The sequence below is a fragment of the Vombatus ursinus genome, unplaced genomic scaffold (genome assembly GCF_900497805.2).
Source record: "Vombatus ursinus unplaced genomic scaffold, bare-nosed wombat genome assembly UNPS02005459.1, whole genome shotgun sequence".
NCBI lineage: Eukaryota > Metazoa > Chordata > Mammalia > Diprotodontia > Vombatidae > Vombatus > Vombatus ursinus.
This window is the reverse complement of record NW_020945237.1, coordinates 631,397-650,721: the sequence shown is the minus strand read 5'-3', so window position 1 is coordinate 650,721 and position 19,325 is coordinate 631,397. Positions and strand designations below refer to the sequence as shown.

At 41.5% G+C, this 19,325-nt stretch overlaps 1 protein-coding gene across 1 annotated transcript in view; it reads right to left on the bottom strand.

Moving 5' to 3' along the window:
- Positions 1–18,511, bottom strand: part of CRTAP (cartilage associated protein) — a 74,134-nt gene extending 55,623 nt beyond the window's left edge. Inside the window, exon 1 of the mRNA XM_027847946.1 lies at positions 17,543–18,511. Within this exon, the coding sequence (XP_027703747.1) occupies positions 17,543–18,112 (570 nt within the window). The 5' untranslated portion in view covers positions 18,113–18,511. The remainder of the gene's footprint in view (positions 1–17,542) is intronic.
- Positions 18,512–19,325: the final 814 nt, after the last annotated feature.

The following is a 19,325-nucleotide window of genomic DNA, read 5'->3' as shown; positions in this document are numbered from 1 at the left end:
GCTCCTTAGCTCACCTCTCTCTGTTTCAGCCAGCTGCCTCTTATTCCCTATTGAAAGTACCTAATGTCACCAGACCCTTAGCAGGTGATCTTGAGTTGATTTTCACCCTGGTCATACATTTTGCTTGGTTCTGATTTAAAGGCTCTGGGTCTATGATCAAGAAAAGTAGGTTGCTGTTATTCCAACTCCTCATGCCCCTCTTTGGGGTTTTCTTGGCAAAGATACTGGAGTGGTTTACCATTTCCTTGTCTAGCTCATTTTACAGATGAGGAAACTGAGGCAAACAGGGAGAAGTGACTTACCCAGGGTCACATAGCTCGTAAGTGTCTGAGTCCAGATTTGAACTCAGGAAGATGAGTCTTCTAGACTCTAGGACCAGCGCTCTATGCACTATGGCACCACCTCACTGCCCCTAATATGGGGTAGATTAATAGAAAAACAGGATTTAAAGTAAGAGCACCCAGGTTTATATCCTGGTTCTGCCACATACTAGTTATGTGACTTTAGGTAAGTCACAGCCTCTCTGTAAAAATATCTATAAAATGAAGGAGATGGACAGGATGAGGCTGTCACAGCAACAAGAGACCTTAGAACCAGTCCATGTCTCAGAAGACCATAGATGTCATAAATACATTCCTAGTACCTCTCTTTATCTGACGATGTTGACAGATCCAATCTGAGCTTGCCAAGGAATTAGTTCAACACAAACTTGAAGCCAGAAATGGTGAATACATAAAAGTAAAGTAAATGGGTCGGAAAGGCTCCAGACATGTGTACTGAGACTGAACAACATGGATAAGAGTCAAGGAACTTCTTAAAAAATGTACTTATTCTGTTTAGACAAAAGGATTGATTAGAAAACATTATACACTACATCATTGGTTTAAGAATCTTGTTCCAATGCAAATCAAAACAACTCTGAGGTACCACATCATGCTTATCAGATTGGCCAACATGACAAAACAGAAAAATGATAAATGTTGGAGAAGATGTGGGAAAATTGGAACACTAATACATTGTTGGTAGAATTGTGAAATGATCCAACCATTTTGGAGAGCAATTTGGAACTATGCCCAAAGGGCTATAAAAATGTGCGTACCCTTTGACCCAGCAATAGCACTTCTAGAGCTGTATCACAAACAGATCATAAAAATGGGAAAAAGATCCACATGTACGAAAATATTTATAGCAGCTCTTTTTGTGGTGGCCAAGAATTAGAAATTGAGGGGATGCTCATCAATTGGGGAATGGCTGAACAAGTTGTGGTATATGAATGTAATGGAGTACTATTGTGTTATAAAAAATGATGAACAGGCAGATTTCAGAAAAACCTGGAAAGGCTTGTATGGTCTGATGCTGAGTGAAGTGAAGGAGAACATCGTACACAGTAGCAGCCATGTTGTGCAATGACTGACTTTGATGACTTAGCCCTTCTCAGTAATGTAAGGATCTCTAAAAGTCTCAAGATGGAAAATGCTATCCACATCCAGAGAAAGAACTATGGAGTTTGAATGCAGATCGAAGCATACTATTTTCTCTTTTTTTCCTTCTGTTTTGTTTTGTTTCCTCTTTCCTGTGGTTCCTCATATTGGTTCTAATTCTTTTTTACAGCATGACTAATGTGAAAATTAAAAAACAAAAAGAATCTTGTTCCAGGCAAGCAGCACTCTGGCCTTATGTTATCCATCATGGACCCACAGGTCCATTGTAGTTTTGGTGAGATATTCATCTTATCAATGAACATTTCAAGGAATAGAAGGGGATAAGTCAAAAATTAGCAGAAAAGTACACAAAATCTTTACCATTCCACAAATGGATGGTTATCATCCTTAGGTTTTAAAATGAATTTTCTTCAAAATCTTGGGAATTTCTTGACCCAGACCACTTGTCAATAAACACTGGTACCTTTTTTCAGTTATATCTAGACCCAAAATTACAAAGTTCAAGGGTTTAACATAGAGTTTTAATAAATACCAAAAAGAAATCAATAACCAATGGGGTTGGGCCAAATGTTACAATCAGATATGAACAAATTAATCTAGGTTTCTGGAAAAATAAAGGGCATATTGAGGTAGGGCAGCTAGGTTGCATAATGGATAGACTGTCAGGTCTGGAGTCAGAAAGACCTGAGTCCAATCCAGTCTGACACACTTACTAGCTGTGTGACCCTGAGCAAGTTACTTAACCCTGTTGGCCTCAGTTTTCTTATCTGTAAAATGAGCTGGAGAAGGAAATAGCAAACCACTCCTATATCTTTGCCAAGAAACCCTAAATGGGGTCATGAAGAATCAGACATGACCAAAAAATGATTGAACAAAATAAATAGAAATATATATGTGTGTATCTGTGTGTATACTCTGTATATATACTCTGTATGTGTAGATATATATATATATACACCTACACATATACATATATGTGTGTGTACATATACATATATACATATACATATACACACATATATGTGTATATGTGTGTATGTATATATATTCTACCCTCTTTCTTCTGCTTTTCTTCCTTCTGTCTCCTTGGATTTGATGAATCCTGTTAAAATGAAGGCTCTGCTACCATCATCCCTGAAGCCTAACTTTTTTATATCTTGTGTTAGTAGGTGAACAATAACTACAGTGGTACCAAATAAGCTCTGTGTGTGTGTGTGTGTGTGTGTGTGTGTGTGTGTGTGTGTATGGAGGGAGAGAGGGAGAGAGACACAAAGAGAGAGACAGAGAGAGAATGTATTTTGTTAACAAGGTAAACATTTTCTGATAAAGTCTTAAATATTTCCAAGTTAGCAAGAAAGACTTACTATCCCATTCTAATCTATGAAGTCATTTTCATAAGGAATGGCAAATATAGCAGAACTCCAATATAACCTTTGCCCCAACTACAGATGGCAGCTACCCTCATTATCTGCCAGCAGGATAAGAAACCTCACCCAAACTAACCTAAACAAACTTCTACCTATCTATACCTTCTTCTCCCCAAAACTTTATCTCCATACCACAGATGCTCTTCTGTTAGCCTTTGATGGTTTGCAAGAGAAGTTTGGAAACTAGACTCAACTATATAAAGCAATAGAGGAAAAAATGTTTTATAACTTCAAAAAATTCTTGCAGGAAAATGCAGAAAAGGTATGCATACTGTTCGATTAAGCAGGGAGTATTGGCATAGAAACTAGCTACAAATTCTTCAAAGTGCTGACTGGTTCTAATTCAATGTAGCCAAAGGTTCACAAACTGCTGCCATAGATCAAAACTAAATTAATTAGGGGTGAAGAGGGAAAAGCAAAAAAGAATCTAAGAGGTAGTTTCAATGTGCTCTAGTGAAGGAAAAAAATACTACCAAACTCTACATCTGATCATATTATATTTAGATATGATGGACTTTAGAAAAAAAAAGTACAGTTCAGTAGAACACCAAAATCAGATATCCAGAAATGCAATGCAAAGATTAAAAGACGTTTTAAGGTATCCTACTTTCCAACATAGGGTACCATTTTTTAAAATTTAGGGCTACTGAGGGAAGGAGGTTCAGAAAAATTCAGATTATAACTTCATATGTTCAGAGAGGAGATGAATACAGACCAAAATAAATAAGGGAGGCTTTTTAAGCAAGGGAAACTCGAGCTATATACCTTGAATGATACATATAACTTTGATAGGCAAGGAATTAGAACAAAACCCAAAGATTTATAAAATAAATATCAACATTTCCAATTAGAATTCAAGTCCACATTTTGGCCGATCGAAGGTCAGGTGTTCTGGTTTGATGTGGTTTTTTGAGAAGGAGGCTGGGAATAAGAAAGGAAAGGGAAGAAAAGGAAAAGAAAAGAGGAAATTAAGAGACATAGAGCAAAAATATATGCTAAGAAAGAGAGAAAAAGGAGAAAAGAAAGCTATTTAGATGCGTATGTAACAAGAAAACAAAGGTGAGAAAGATTTTATATATATATATAACACATATATTTAAATATATATGACAGAGACACAGAGAAAGAGAGACAGAGGTATATATACACATATATGTATGGAGAAAGAGAGACAGAGACAGACAGACAAAAGACAGAAAGAGACAGAGATAGAGAGAGAGGCCTAGAGGTAACTATTTGAGGCAAATAGCGCTTACCATAGCCTGCTAATATACTTAGGCTATGTATTTCAGAGAGCTGTCACCTCTTCACTATGATTATAAATACCAATTATCTAATTAAGCACTAGTCACAACTCATTTAATCGACAATCATCATCCCTCAGGAATTAGAATTATAATAGTTGATCTTATATTTGTATAATGCTTTATAATTTTCAAAGAGCATTCCCATATATTACCTTGAACCCCAAAATTTTGTTGTATTTGCCGACTCCACTATTTGAGGTCCCTATATACCCTATAATTGTCCATTTAGAAGATAGCTTCAGAATGAATCCATCTTTTATGTATGAGAGTCAGTCTCTGAACTCCCACATAGTATGGATCCAAAATATACCATATGATTTCGCAATCCATCCAAGGTCTTTCTAAATATCTGATATCAAAAGGCATGTGTAATAAGCCTGCAGGTAATGACGCAGAAACACCCCTTTTAAAGGTATCTTATAGGATGTGTCCAGTCTGAAAGGGCAGGAGACCATGGTGTAGACTATGGCAGGTTTGTATGCCATAAACAGGAGACTTTTCAGACTACCAATAGATCAAAAGAAACCTGCCTTTTCAATTCAACTGAGAGAGCAGCCACTAGGTACAAGGTTCCATGGTAGATGCTACAATAGGGTATGAAGGTTTTAAAAACACAACACCTATCTTTAAGGGACCTTTACTCTGCCCTCCTTCCTCTGCTTGTCCTCCCTCTGTCTCCTTGGGTTGGATGGATCCTGTTAAGATGAAGGCTCTACTACCATCACACCTGAAACCTAACTTTTTTGTGTCCTGTGTTGGTAGCTGAACAATGACCACACTGCTACTCAAGAAGCTGTATGTGTGTGTTGGGGAGCTCCCAAATAGCTGCGGATCCTTCCTATAGAAACTTGCTCTTGCACTCTGTTGGAATGACAGCTCCAATGAGGCAGTGCAGGAAAAATCAGTGGTGCAGGGTATCACAAAAACCTGGGGAAGGGGGCAGTTATTGAACTGAAAACTCAACATGAATGAGATATTGAAGCAACAAAAACAAACGTGAGCTAAGACTGCATTAATAGAAGTATAGTGTCTAGAACCAGGGAAGTGACAGTCCTCCTGTGTTCTAATCTGGTCAGACCACATTTAGGTGCGACGGGCAATCCTGTGCTCCATATTTTTAAGAACATTGACAAGCCTGAATGCCTACAGAGGAGGGTGCTGCAGGAGGTGAAAAGAATGGAAATCATGCCACATTTTGTCCAGTTGGAGGAACTAGAGACGTTTAGTCTAGAGAAGAGAAGGCTTGGGGCTGGGGTTGGGGGGCCGGGGGGCAGGGAGGATATGATTCTAAAGAGCTTCCTTATGAAAGAGGGATTAGACCTGCCCTGCTTAGTCCCAGAGGGCAGAACTAGATGCAAAATGGGTAGAAGTTGAAGAGAGGCAGATTTCACATCAACGAAAGGGAAACTACCTAAAAAGTAGAGCTTTCCAACAAAGGAACAGGAGGTGCTCAAGTAGAAATGGGATATCATCTTCTTCGGAATATTAGAAAGAGAGATTCCTGTTCAGGTATCAATTGGACTCCATAAACCAAATTCAATTTAATTGAATTAAATACCAAGTAAATTAATTGAATAAAGGAAATTAAAGTAATAATTTAAAATTAATTAAAGTAATTAAATATAAGATAAATTAAGAATAAAAAATTACATCTGGGAGACAAGAGATGTTTTGTGGAGGAGGTAGCACAGCTGAGCCTTGAAGGCAGCTTAGGATTCTAATAGGAGTTGATAGAACCTAATGTAATAGGCAGAAGAGATGAGAGAGTGCATTCTAGACACAAGGGACAACCTGTAAAAAGCATGGAAAATGGCGTCTCAAGTTTGGAGAACAGGTAGTAGGTAGTTTGACTCGAACATAGCATTGTGAAGGAGATTCATCATTGCGTTATTCTTCGAGATCTTGGGAGTGGGGGGAGGGGTGGGCATGGCGGTACTCACATGCTCAGGACACAGCCTCATGCGGCAGAGGTTTCTCAAGAAGAGAGACAGCAGGCACCTAAAGGTGCCCTCTGCGAAGAGGAGCTGACACTGTGCCTCTATCCCTGTAGCGAAAGAGCAAATAAGTGAGCTCTTGGCGTGCCACCTCTGAAAGTTCTAAGTTTTCACGGTGAAGGGTTCTGCCTTGTTTGGAAATCAGTCGTACACTGTGATAAGCACGTAACTTCGGAGTTGGAAGGCTTCTTGGTGGCCACCTAGCCAATTCCATGCCCCCAAATAACCCCCACTTCACATGACTCCCCTCCCCACTACAACACCAGAGTCCCCGCTGTACAGATCCTGAGGTCTCATCCACAATGTTGTGAGTGAAAGTCTTCCAGAGCAGATTACCATGATATGTCATCAACAACAGAAACACTATTTATTAAATATATCATAAGGGCAAGGAGCTCTTTCTTCTGAGTACTTAGATACAATAGATGTATTGCTCTGTAAGAGCTCCTGCCCCCTGTAACTCAGGGTCAGCCAAATCTCCTACTCAAAGAGCAGTTGGAACTGAACCACAAAGACAGAACTGACATCAATATAATGGTTTACGGTTGGCCAAGCCCTATAAGTACATTGTCTCATTTGAGCCTTGCAAGACCTCTGTGAGGTAGGAGCTATGGGTGTTATCATTCCCATTTTGTAGATAGGGAAATTGAGGCTCAGGGAATGGTTTACCTACGGTCTCAGAACTAGTGAATATGGAAGGATGTGAACTTGAGTCTTCTTGGGTCCAAGTCCAACCTTCTATTGACCATTTCATAAGTTAGAAGGAGACTAAGAGGTCATCTGCTCCAACCCAGAAGGCCCAGGAATAATGAACTACCAAAAACTTGAAAGTTGATTCCAATAAGAGTGACCAAATAACAACGTCCGGGTCCAGAAAGACAGGTCGCCAAAGTTTACAAAGGTTTATAAAGAAGTAGAGCGGCAGCTAGGTGGGGCAGTGGATAGAGCACCAGCCCTGAGGAGGACCTGAGTTCACATCCGGCCTCAGACACCTAACACTAGCTGTGTGACCCTGGGCAAGTCACTTAACCCCATTGCCTAGCCAAAAAAAAAAAAAAAAAAGAAGAAGTAGGACAAAGCCTTTTCCCCCCATGCCACACATTGCAGAGTAGAGGGTTGAGATGGAAAGGAAGATAGAGATCTCTAATTTACAATGCCTTCCTTTGCCCAGTACAAGAATGTAAGTTCCTTAAATCTTTCTATCTCTGAGGTCTCTCTGCTCTCGTTGCAAAGTTCTCAATATTCTAGACTTGCCACCTTCTCAAATAACTTCCAGTGACTGAGCCTTTCATTTGCTCTTGGAGACAACTGGTTGGCCCCCTCCATGACAACTGCCAATGTCCCAAATCAACTGGCTGCTCTTAGTGGTTCACATTTGACATTCCGCAAGTCCCTCATGTTCTGATAAAATTACATGGTCCTTGAGAATAGATGCTGTTTTATTCCTTATATTTGTATCACTAGCACCTAACACAGGGACTGGCACATAGTAGAAACTTAACAATTGTTTGCTGATTAACAGTTTGGCTAGAATAGCTTCCAATATCCCTGGTTTACCACACATTGAGACATCTCAGGGACCGATATTCTGTCAGAACCAACAGAGAGCAATCTGGAGGAATATTCTGCAGTACCTTTTAGGGGTAGCCACAGCATTGGACAAGTCTTTAAGGAAATAGCTCTTTCCATAAACTGGTTTAGTGCCCTCTGGAATTTCAGTAAGAAAGCAGGCCCATGTGATATTCCTCTCTGCTACCCCTGAGTTTTAATTTCCTGTATGCTGAAGTTCAGGATAACATCCCTCCAGCCCAGATTAAGAGTTCATACTGCCCAATGGTGCCACTCCAAGATGGGGCAGTGGAGAACCCATCATTACTTCTTGGCAGAGTCTAAATTCAGAAATGCAGAGAAATTGGCAACAGCCTCAAATTCCTCTTTATATTATCTCTCCTAGGGCACAGGAGTGCTATGCAAATAAAGTCCAAGAAATAGTCCTGGGTATCTCATAGCTCCTTGAGGAATTACACAAACTGTATCTAATAATTAACCTGAATTACTCAACAATTTTTTTTCACATTTTGTTAGACTATTTTAGTCTGTATCTTAGACAATGAATTAAATAGAGCATTGTGGAAATAGTATTCCCAAAGACATTGGGAAAATCTCTAGTCTCTAGGTCAGCCTTGACCCTTTTGCCTTCAAATTGTGACCCAGACAGAGCCTCCTTACCTTTAGAACTTTATGAAAGCCAGATAGCAAGTGGCCAATGAAGAGGCCTACAATGACTGAAGTGCTCAGAGAGGAATTTTGCAGCTGTTTGGGGCAAGAGCTTTGCAATAACCACAGAAACCAGCAAAAGGAAATAAAGTTCCTTTTACCTCTCAGGGTCTATAAAATGAGCAGCTGGAGAAAGTGACTTCAAAGATCCTTTCGGGCTTTAAATCTGGCCTCCTACGAATCCGTACATTAGAAGATTAAACTGAGTGAAACAAAAACTTGTGATTGTCTATAGTAGGAGAAAATCTTGCTGGTTGAGGTGGATTTAACCTTGTAAAGTCAAAAAACACTTGCAACAAGACTTAATTTTCTAACTTATGAATAAAATATAATATAAGGATAGGGAAAGTTTGGGGAGGGGGTTAAAGAGAGAGTGTTTTCAAATTGCATTTGTACATGCCAACTAAAACAAGCAGAAAAAGAAACTCACAATTTTTTAAAAAGTTTACAGATAAAACTAAAAGGACAATGATACATCAGCTTGAAAATAGCTTCTTTCATATCATAAGGTCTGGATGCTGACAATGACATGCCATTTGATAACTGGTTTTGACTCCAAAAAAAACTTTCTGATTTTTTTTTTCTCCAAAAACACCTTTTTTCTTTATAGATGTTTGAACTGTGGTGTTGAAAGACTCCCAGATAGTGTCAACATCAATTAGATTGTGAGCTTCTTGAGGGCAGGGACTGTCTTTTGCCTCTTTTTGTAATTCCAGCGTTTAGTACACTGTCAGGCACATGGTAGGTGCTTAATAAATGCCTATTTATTGACTGACTAATTAGGCTTCAGTAAAAAAAAGTCCTGCTTTACAAAATTTTGCACATTTTGGGGTGAGGGAGGAGGTGGGAGGAGGAAAAGAAGGAAAGGGGTGACTTTGAAAGAAAGGCTTGCTATTAAACAGCTAACTTCATTGCAAACAAAAGACCCATGGGATTTGGAATCAGAAGACCTGGGTATGAATTTCAGTCATGTCTCTTATTATCAGTGTGACCTGACAAAAGTCATTTCACTTTCCTAGGCCTTAGCTTCATTAGCTGTTAAGTGGGGAACAGGACAGAATGATCCATTTTGGACAAGAACATACACAAGATTAAACTGAGTGCTATTTTATTATAAAGAGCAAGAAGATTGGCCCTAGAAAAGAGGTGAGAAAATGCATCTCCCTCTCCTCTTTGCAGAGACAAGGGACCAGTATATACTTATACTGGTACAGTATTACATATACTTTCTGGCTTGCTTGCTTGGTTTAGCTGAATTGTTTTATTTTGTTTTTCTTGCCTCTTTCCTTTTTTTCTTTGTTACAAAGGATGACTCCCTGAGTAGGTGAGGAATATAGTTGGAAATGAAGGTAAGGTAAAAACAAAAGTTAAACATTTTAATAAATTTTTAAAAATAAAAAACTATGTAATTACTAAAGTCCCTTCCAGTTCTAAATCCTACAATCTTGTGATCCGGTTTTCGTCAGAATATTCTTTTATTAGGGTATTAAATTTCACAAGGGCCGTGATGACTTTTTATACAAACTTTGTATCTCTTACACTGCCTAGCAAAGTCATATTTGAGGGATGAATAAATGGATAAAGGAATAAGTACTCTCTGACATCACTGTCTATGATCGCTCCACCAAAGGGTACCCAGCACTCTAGTTGGGCTGGGATTCTTAGGACTCCTACAAAAGCAGCTCCTTACCAAGACAGCTGCCTGAACAGAGGCAAACTTCCCAGTCCCCCACAATAAAAATCTCAGACTTGTACCAGACTCAATAATGATCAAGAAATCCAGTGAGAGACTATGGTGACTTCTTGAAATCCAGAACTACACAAGAGATCAGTCAGCAGTCCCCAGGCAATAGGATGGAGACAGCCACCAAAGCCAGTACCAATTTTAATAAACAAACTGAGCAAAAACAGTCAGAGAAAGGTGTTACCTGTGGGATTCTCTGTTAAAAGGCAGCAAAATGATAGGGTAGGCCCCCCAGTGAAGCTTCAGGTGGGTTATAGAATCACACTGGGCCTTTAGAAGCCCCATTTTGCTGCCACGACCAATGCACGTGTAGCTTGCAGCAGAACATCCCAGGGCTCTGAGGTCTCTGGCACCCTGTCCTGAGGTGTGATAGGGACACAGAAGATCCAGCACTCCAAATCTCACAGATCCATGGAAGGGTAGGTAACCCCAGGAGGAAAGGGTCAGCACAATAACTCAGACGACTCAGGTCAATACCAAGCAGGATTAATCACCCACCCAAAAGTGCAACAGGGGGCAGAGGCTGGCCTTGGCACAAAGCCCCAGTCTGGGAACTAAAGATGGAAAGATGGATAAACTGAAAAAGACACCAACCAAAAGTTTAAAAAAAATATTGCAAATCTAGACATCACCTCCAAAAGGAGGAGAGAATAATTCCAGAACAATTGTAAGCAGAGACTCAAGGGAAAAGGGGGGGATTTTCCATAAGGACTCCATGAATATATGGAAGAAATGAAGTATGAGATTAAAAACTAATGAAATAAAAGATCTTAAAGAAAGAATTGAGGAAGAATAAATATCTTTGAAGATAAAGTGTTAAAACTTACCTAAGTAACAAATTCCCTGAAAATTAGAATAAAACAAACAAAAGACAACCAATCCTTGAGATTGCAAGAAATTGCACAAAATTAAAAAAAAAAATAGAAGAAAATGGAAGAAATCTGAAAAAAAAACAACTAATCTAGAAAACAGGTCAAGGAGTGATGAATTAGGAATTCACTGGAATCCCTACAAACCATGGATTTTTTTTAAAAGCCCAAATATCAAGAAATCATAAATGAAAACTACCCACATCTATTAGAACCTGAGTTTATAGGGATCTTTCCAATGCTGTTAGCTTGAGGGCATTCCAGTCTGTCTGCCTCAATATCAATCAACAGTTACAGTTAATACTTTCTCTACTTCATTTGTTGACCCAGTTATTAGCACCTCAGTATCATTTAATTAATGTCAATTATCTTTTACAAAGATAGGAACAGAACCAGGGGGAAGGGAACAAGAATTAATTAAGTGCCTACTATGTGCCTGTGTTAAGTGGTTTACAAATCCTATCTAATTTGGGCCTCACAAAAATTCTAAAGAGCACCCCTAGAACCAAGAACTAGCCTTGCTCTGGTGGACCCTACCTATGATTGGGAGTTGAAATAAGGCCCACCAGAATCCATGATGGGCTACAGACATTTACACAAGGCCTTGGCTTTGGGGAAAATCACAGCCAGAGTCACTTCCCACAAAAAAGTTGCAACAATAACTCCTCCACAATCAGCCAACAATTCAATACTCTCAGGAATGCCAGTTAAGGTCTCTCAGGAATTCTCCTCAGAATGTCTTCACAGAAGGTTTTTTCTACAAAATAAAAGTTAATTCAGTTCTCATCGAGAATGAAGTACAGTTCAATTCTCTCCCTCTAAAATGGCAGTTAAACTCACTTCCCTCAAAATGACTCTTCAAACTCTCTCAGAGATGATGGTAACTTTCCAAGTCCCACACAGATTCATTTTTCCATGGCAGTTAACTGTAATACCTCACAGACTCTTTCTTCATTTCAAGTGATTCTCCAAATCTCCTCAGAAAAAACATTATGTTGTTCCCTTCTAAATACCTCACACAAGTTCCTCCAAGGATGACAGTTAACTGTCCCTCCCAATATTCACTTCCCTCTTTGTTAAAGAGACAATATAGTATACAGAGTGTCTGTGGGAGGGCCCAATACAGTATATATTGAAGAAAAATACCTATGACTCTTGGCAGAAAAGCAAGGAAACTGTAGAGGTAGCAAGTCACATACATTTTCATATCTGGTTGGTTTACTGCTTATTTTTACTTAACTTTTTTCTCTGTGAGAAGGAAGAGTGCATTTCAGATGAGTTTGGTCGTGTTTAGAAATGACTATGTAGACTGTGGTATAAAATATATAAAACTAAGATATACTATTGTATAAAAACAAATCATCAATAAACCATGTTTTTTAAAAAGCATACAGGCAAATCTCACTTTGCGTACTAGGGTACTCCAGGACACTGCATCATTATAAAGCCATCCGTAACAAAGCATATTTTATTTCCCCAAAGCAAGAGTGTGCTTTGATGAAAGTATTCTGTTACTGACCAAGGGCCATGGCACACATCCAAATAAGTGGGAGATACGGCCAACAGTATGCCATCAAGGCAAAGCTTCCAGAAAAATAAACTCAAATAAATCAGTGATCTCATCCATTCAGGGGCTCCCAGCAATGATGCAGATTGCCACACATCCATGCCTGCCCATTCCAGGTGATTCTTGGCCATGTTCTCCCAAAGTTCACGAAGCCAATGTTCTGAAAGCCTTCCTCACTTTTCTCTTGACATTACGAAGGTCTACCTATCACCTATCACCTATCACCATATCACCACCCCACCTCTTCTTCCTGTCATACCCTGCCTAAGTGACGTCCTTCACTTCTGACCTTCTTCAGAGTTCTTGGTTGGTTATGAGGAGCAGCATACCTCCACCACGCACCTGTGCGCTGTGGTCTGGGTGATAGTCATCTTTCATTCTTTAGAAATGGTGATATTCTTGCCACATCGAATTCTTTTACAACTGTCTCCTAACCACACATTAAAATCATTCAGGATTCCTTAGACGGAACAACACAAATAATCCTATTCAATGACCTTCTGGTGACAAGTAACAAACAAGGCATAAAAAGGGGAGACTGAGGTTCAGCAAAGGCATTCACCATTTAATTGGAGGAGATCCAGCATCCAAACAGGCCAAGTTGAAACGGGATTCCCCGGGGATAGTATTCTTCCTGTATGGCATGGTGACGATTCAGCAAGCCCCAGGGCACTGCGGAAGCCCCTGGAAGACCTTTAGAATCACTCAAAGTTGTTTGGCCCCAGATAAGAACCAATGAAAGAATATCTATTTCCCACATTACAAGATCAAAAATCTAGAGGGACCTCAGAAGGCAGTTAGTCCAATCCATTCTTTTTATAGATGGGTAAATTAAGGCCTAGGAAGTTTAAATGACTTGGCCAAGGTTACCCAGATACTAAACATAAGAGACACAATTTGAACCTAGGTCCACTGACTCTAATGCTGGTGTTTTTTCTGTTGTGCCAGTGCTTAGCACAAAATGCTGGGCAGCTAGGTGCTATAGTGGATAGAGTGCCAAGTCTGAAGTCAAGAGGACTCCTCTGCATGAATTCAAATATAGCCTCAGACACTTAGTAGCTGTGTGACCCTGAGCAAGTCACTTAACCTTGTTTGCCTCAGTTTCCTCCTCTGTAAAATGAGCTGGAGAAAGAAATGGCAAATCACTCCAGTATTTCTGCCAAGCAAACCCCAAATGGGGTCAAGGAAAGTCAGACATAACTGAAATGACCAAATAACAACAAATGAATTGATCCACATGGGCTGAAATACTCACTTGTGCTTGGCACTAAAAATGATTATGTGCAGGTTAAACTTGACAGGGAAACGACTGATCAACAACAAAAATCAATGCTACTTGACTGACTGGACCAAAGATAAGCTTCAATAATCATTAAAAAATAATAAAATTGTGTTCTAAATCCTGGATGTCCAACATTGACCCTAGAGTCACATGTCCCAACCTTGGCATGTGACTCATTTGAGATTCTTAGTAAAGAAAATTTTACTGCATTAATTTATACAAATAAACTAGGAGAGTCTAGCCACCTGAAATTTCTGATTAGGTGACTAACCTCTGAGCAATGTTTGAATTAGTGTAATACTATAAACATGCATTCTCTCTGATAAAATTGCTGAAATCCAAGCTGAGAGCCACCATCATTGATGTAAACCCAGAAGGAGAATTCAATTGTTCTTGAGAATAGTTGTTTGTTAAATATCAATATTTTCATTAACTGAGTCAAATACAATCAACAATTAATACTAAGCACTAGGATTTCACTTCTAGATAAACAAAGTTGTTTCAACTGTTTTAGGACTGCCCCCCCCCCCAAAAAAAGCCACATAAACTTCACCCTTGTCCTCAGTAATATTGTATGAGACCTGCACTCAGATAGATTTCTAAACAAGTAGCACACTGCAATAAAAACTTAGATGCCTTTTCTTTATCTCAGAAAATGGGCATAAATACTTCTGTGTACATGGATTATACAAGAAAGTACTCCAGTCTCTGATACCACGTAATAAATACAACTTGATCATATCATAAGCTGAACTAAAATTAATATGCTTGCTGTATTCAACATTAAATAATTACCAACAGTGTAGTCTAAGGAATTGCCTCGCCCTTTCAGAAACTCCTCCTCCCCCTTGTTTGAAACAAGGATAGCAGATAGCTTCACCTCTAGGAGAGGGGCTCCCTGGGAAGACCAACCAAATGCCTCCATGAGCTTTGGTAGATCACAACCCTGAAACTGTAGGATTTGTCAATTCCTAGAAAGCTGAGATTAAGGTCTCAAGTTACAGAGGGAATAATGAAGCCTTTATTTAGCCAGTGTTCATTGAAATAGGAGAAGATATAGAAAAGGAGAAAAAAAAATATGATAATTTACAGAGTTCTTTGTCACCAGAGGGCTTGGAGCAAAGGTGAGACAGGCATTGGTTGTTCAATTCAACAATCTTTAGGTATCTATTGACCCTTGCCCCAAAGGGAATCTGGCTCTATAGGCCCCAGCTCCTTATTTCCCTTTGAAAGCTTTAGCCTTACCGATCTTATTCAGATGTGCCTTCCTCCCTAGCCCTAAAAAGAATCTGGCTCCCAATTGTCTGTGAAGAACATCCTTAAACTTTTAGATTCCTTATAGACTCCTCTTATCTCCCTTCCAAAGCCTTATCCTCTCCTTTTGATCTTATTCAGATGTACCTTTGCCCCTAGCCCTAAAAAGAATCTGGCTCCAGTTTATCTAGTTTATCTAGGAACACCCTTAAACTTTTAGGTTCCTTATTTACTCCCCTTCTCTCTCTTTGAAAGCCCTGGCCCAACCTTTTGATCTTATACCGATGCCTTTCAAACTTCCTCCTTCTGGTTCCTTTCATTGTCTATTCCCATTGTCTGTTCAATCTCTCAGACCTTCCAATCGGAATTCTCTTCTAGACCCTTTTCCCAGTCCCCTCCTCTGGCCACCCAAAGTTACTTTAGTATATAAAGGGTCCACCCTGGCCCCCATTCAGGCTCTGAGAATCTCTCATGCCCAAGAGGCTGAGCTTTCTCATGCCTGCTCGTCCTTATGGGCATCACCTGGCCTATATGATTTATCTCTAATAAACTTTTTCTCTGGCTGGAAGAAGATTTGAGTTGAATTCTTTCAGGCAGGGTCTGGTGCCGCGATCTTGGGGGTCCATTCGAGCACCCCGAACTTCTAGACCTCTTCATCTATAACATGTAAAAACACCATGCTAGCCACTTTGACACTAAAAAAAAAAATAAATTACACAGTTTCTGCCCCAGAGGAGCTTTGGGAGGGGGGATTCATAGGGACAAAAGAGAGATCCAAGGCAAAATGTTATGCAGTCAGAGGTCAGTCAGTCCATAAACATTTATTAAGCACCTACTATGTGCCAGGCAAGGTAAAAGACAGTCCCTGCTCTCAAGGAACTCATAACTTAATGGAGGAGACAACATGCAAACAACTATATAGAAACAAGCTAAATACACAGGTTACACTGGAAACATCAACTGAGATAAGGCACTAGCATCAAGGAGGATGGGGAAAAGCTTTTTTGCAGAAGGTGGGAATTTGCCTGGGACTTGAAGGAAGGCAGAAGACAGAGTGGATGGAGAGAATTCCAGGCATGGGGAACAGCAAGTGACAAAGCCCACAGTTGGGAGGCGGAGTTTCTTTATGCAGGGAGAAGAAAGAGGCCAATGTCACTAGATCCAAGAGTATGTGGAGAGGACTTAGGTACGAAACAACTGGAAAATTGGGAAAGGGCCAAATTATGAAGGGCTTTGAAGGCCAAACAGAATTTTGTATTACTAGGAAGGCTAATAGACTGCTGTGTTGGAGAAAACTGAGAACTTAGGGTTTTCTAGTGCCTTGCACATTGTGTGGAATAAATTCTTCTTGAAACGAACTGAATTAAATTAGAAGAGGATGGACAAGGGCAAGTGGACTGTGCCAACATGGGAAGCTGAAACAATAGCTTGAGCATGAACCTGGGAGTTGGTGAGAAAGGAAAAGACTGGGCATGAAGATGGGATTCTTTGTTCATAGTTTGGGCTAGATGGCCTTTGCGGTCTCTTCGGAGGTTCTTTGAAGGCAAATTCGCTTCGGAGTTGATTTGAACTGATAGTGATGAGGGTGGCTAAGAAATTACTAAGAAGACAAAAGGAAAGAGGGGAAAGAGCACTAGTCAAAGGAACCTGAGTTAAAATACGACCTCAGATACTACCCCTGTGACCTTGGGTAAATCACTTCATCTTTCTAGCTCTCAGTTTCCTCATCTGTAAAATGAATGGGGTTGGACTAGTTAGATTCTGAGTTCCCTTGATCTCTAAACCTATGATTTTAGGATAAATAATGGAGGAAGACTGCCATTGAATGAATGAATGAAGGATTTACAAAGTACAAAACACAGGGATACCCACTGGGGATACAAATTAAAAATGGCGATGGGGCCAGCCCTTAAGGAATCCATAGTCCATGAGGAGGAGGCAAGAAAAGACTAGAGAAGCCACGCCTCAGGAAGGCAGTTTTTGGTGTGGCCTGAGGGCAGTAAATCGGCACACCCCTCCAGGCAGCAAAGGCAGTCATTATGTGAGTTATTACAGATTATGATTTGGTTACAGAACTGGGGGGGGGGGGGGGAACGAAAGCATATTAAAACGTTTATGATTGCCACGTTCAAAATAAAAAAGAATTTTTAGAAAAAAGAAAGTTGAAGGTTTTCTGTACATTGTCTGGGTGGGTCTCAGTTTCCCCAGGTGCAAAACTAGGAGTTTAGGCTCCACGACCTCTGAAATCCCTTTTAGCCCTCAAGCTAAAATGCTAGGGATTGGGTTAAGGGGATGCAGAGGGTGGACTGGGTCACCTTGGAAGAAAGGTACGGACCTTTCACAGGAAAGGAAGGCGGAGTCGCGGGGGGGCGGGCTTACCTTGAAGTAGGCGTACTGGAGGAACTTGTAGGGCTCGCGCCGCTGGAACTCCTCCAGCACCTCGCGACTGGGCTGCGACTGGCGGAAGGCGGGGAGCCCCTGCTTGCAGCGTTTGAGGCACCTCGCGCGGTGCAGCAGGTCCCCGAAGAGCCGCAGCTCGGGGAAGCCGGCGAACCTGTCCCGGGGCTGGGGCTGAGGGTCAAGGCCAGGGTCCGGAGCGGGTGCGGGCGCGGGCGCGGGCGAGGGCACGTCCCTATCCATGCGCACGGTGCTGCAGTTGAGGTGGCAGAAAGCCTCGCTGTCCCGCAGCAAGCGGTGCAGGCGCATGCTGATCTCCAGGTAGCCCACGCTCTCGGCCCAGTTCTCGTGGCCGTACTGGTCCAGGCCGTACTTGTAGGCGGACTCCAGGGGCATCAGCTCGTCCCGGGGGAAGCTGCGGAAGCTGTAGCGCTCGTACTGCGCCAGCCCGGGCCTCAGCGAGCAGCAGATGCACAGGGCGCAGAGCAGGGCTCGCCCCGCGCCAGCGGCCACCCAGAGGCCGGGGGTCCCGCCACGGCCGACCTGCCCCATCCGGCTGCCGCAGATGCCCTGCCCGGCGGCCTTCTCTCCTCTACTATTCCCACCAAACTCACCAAACTTGCCTCCTACTCCTGACCCCAACGGCTCACCCCTCTCCCCACCCCCACAGGGGGTGCGTGCCTGAACTGTCGGGGTGTCAGTCTGGGCACCACCACGTAGAGGAAGAGGTTAGGGGAGGGGTGGGTCAAAGCGGCAGGACGAGGGATCAGGAATGCGGGAGGAGAGTTTTCTCTTCGTCCTCCCACTCTGGACCCCAGTGGCTTGCCCTTCACCCACCCCCACGGAGAGTGCCTGCCTGATTGTCGGGGTGTAGGCCTGCGCGACCACCACGTAGCCAAAGAGGAAGAGGGGCGGGGGAAGTGGGGGAAAGGAGCAGGAAGAGAGATCAGGAATGCGGGAGGAGAGTTTTCTTTTTGCCCTCCCACTCCGGGCCTCTCTTGGTAGGACTTGCCTCGCTCGGGCGGGGATTTAGGAAAAGATTGACAACTTGAGGCTAGCTAAAGAGGGGAGGCGTCCCGGCCCAGCCAGGCTGCTGCCTCTGCCACTCTGGCCTTCCCTGGAGACAGAGGGGTGTTGTGTCTGGCAGGGGCCTCCATCAACTTTCCCTTCCTATAATCAGCAACGCCTTCCCCTCACATCTCCATCTTTTGGAGTACTGTGCTATCCATTAGACTTCCAGTTTCAATATTAATATCATCCACGAATTTTTCCACAGTCACCCTAGTCAGTCAAGAAACATTTGTTAAGCACCTACTATGTGCCTAGAATAGCCAATAATGATCTCTTCCCAAATACTCAACACTTCCTTCCTACTACTCTTTTGCCGTTGTACCTGTCTACTTTTAGCTATAAATGTAACTTATTTTGCTTATTAGGTGTTAAGCTTTTTGAAGGCAGGGAGCTGATTGGACTTTAGTCTTTGATCACAGATTTATAGCTGGAAGGGACCTTAGCAGCCATAATTTAACAAGAGGAAACTGATTCCTAAAAAGGTTATCTGATGTACCCACGATTACACAGCTAGTAAATCTCTGAAGTGGAATTAGAACTCAGTTGTTCCTGACTCAAGACCAGTTGCCTATCTGATTACACCACATTTACCCTGTGCTACCTAACTGCCTTGCCTTCCTGATTATAGTTGCCAATAGATTCAGAATTAAATTAGCCAGTTCTAGACCTTAAGAAATTGAAACATATAATATTT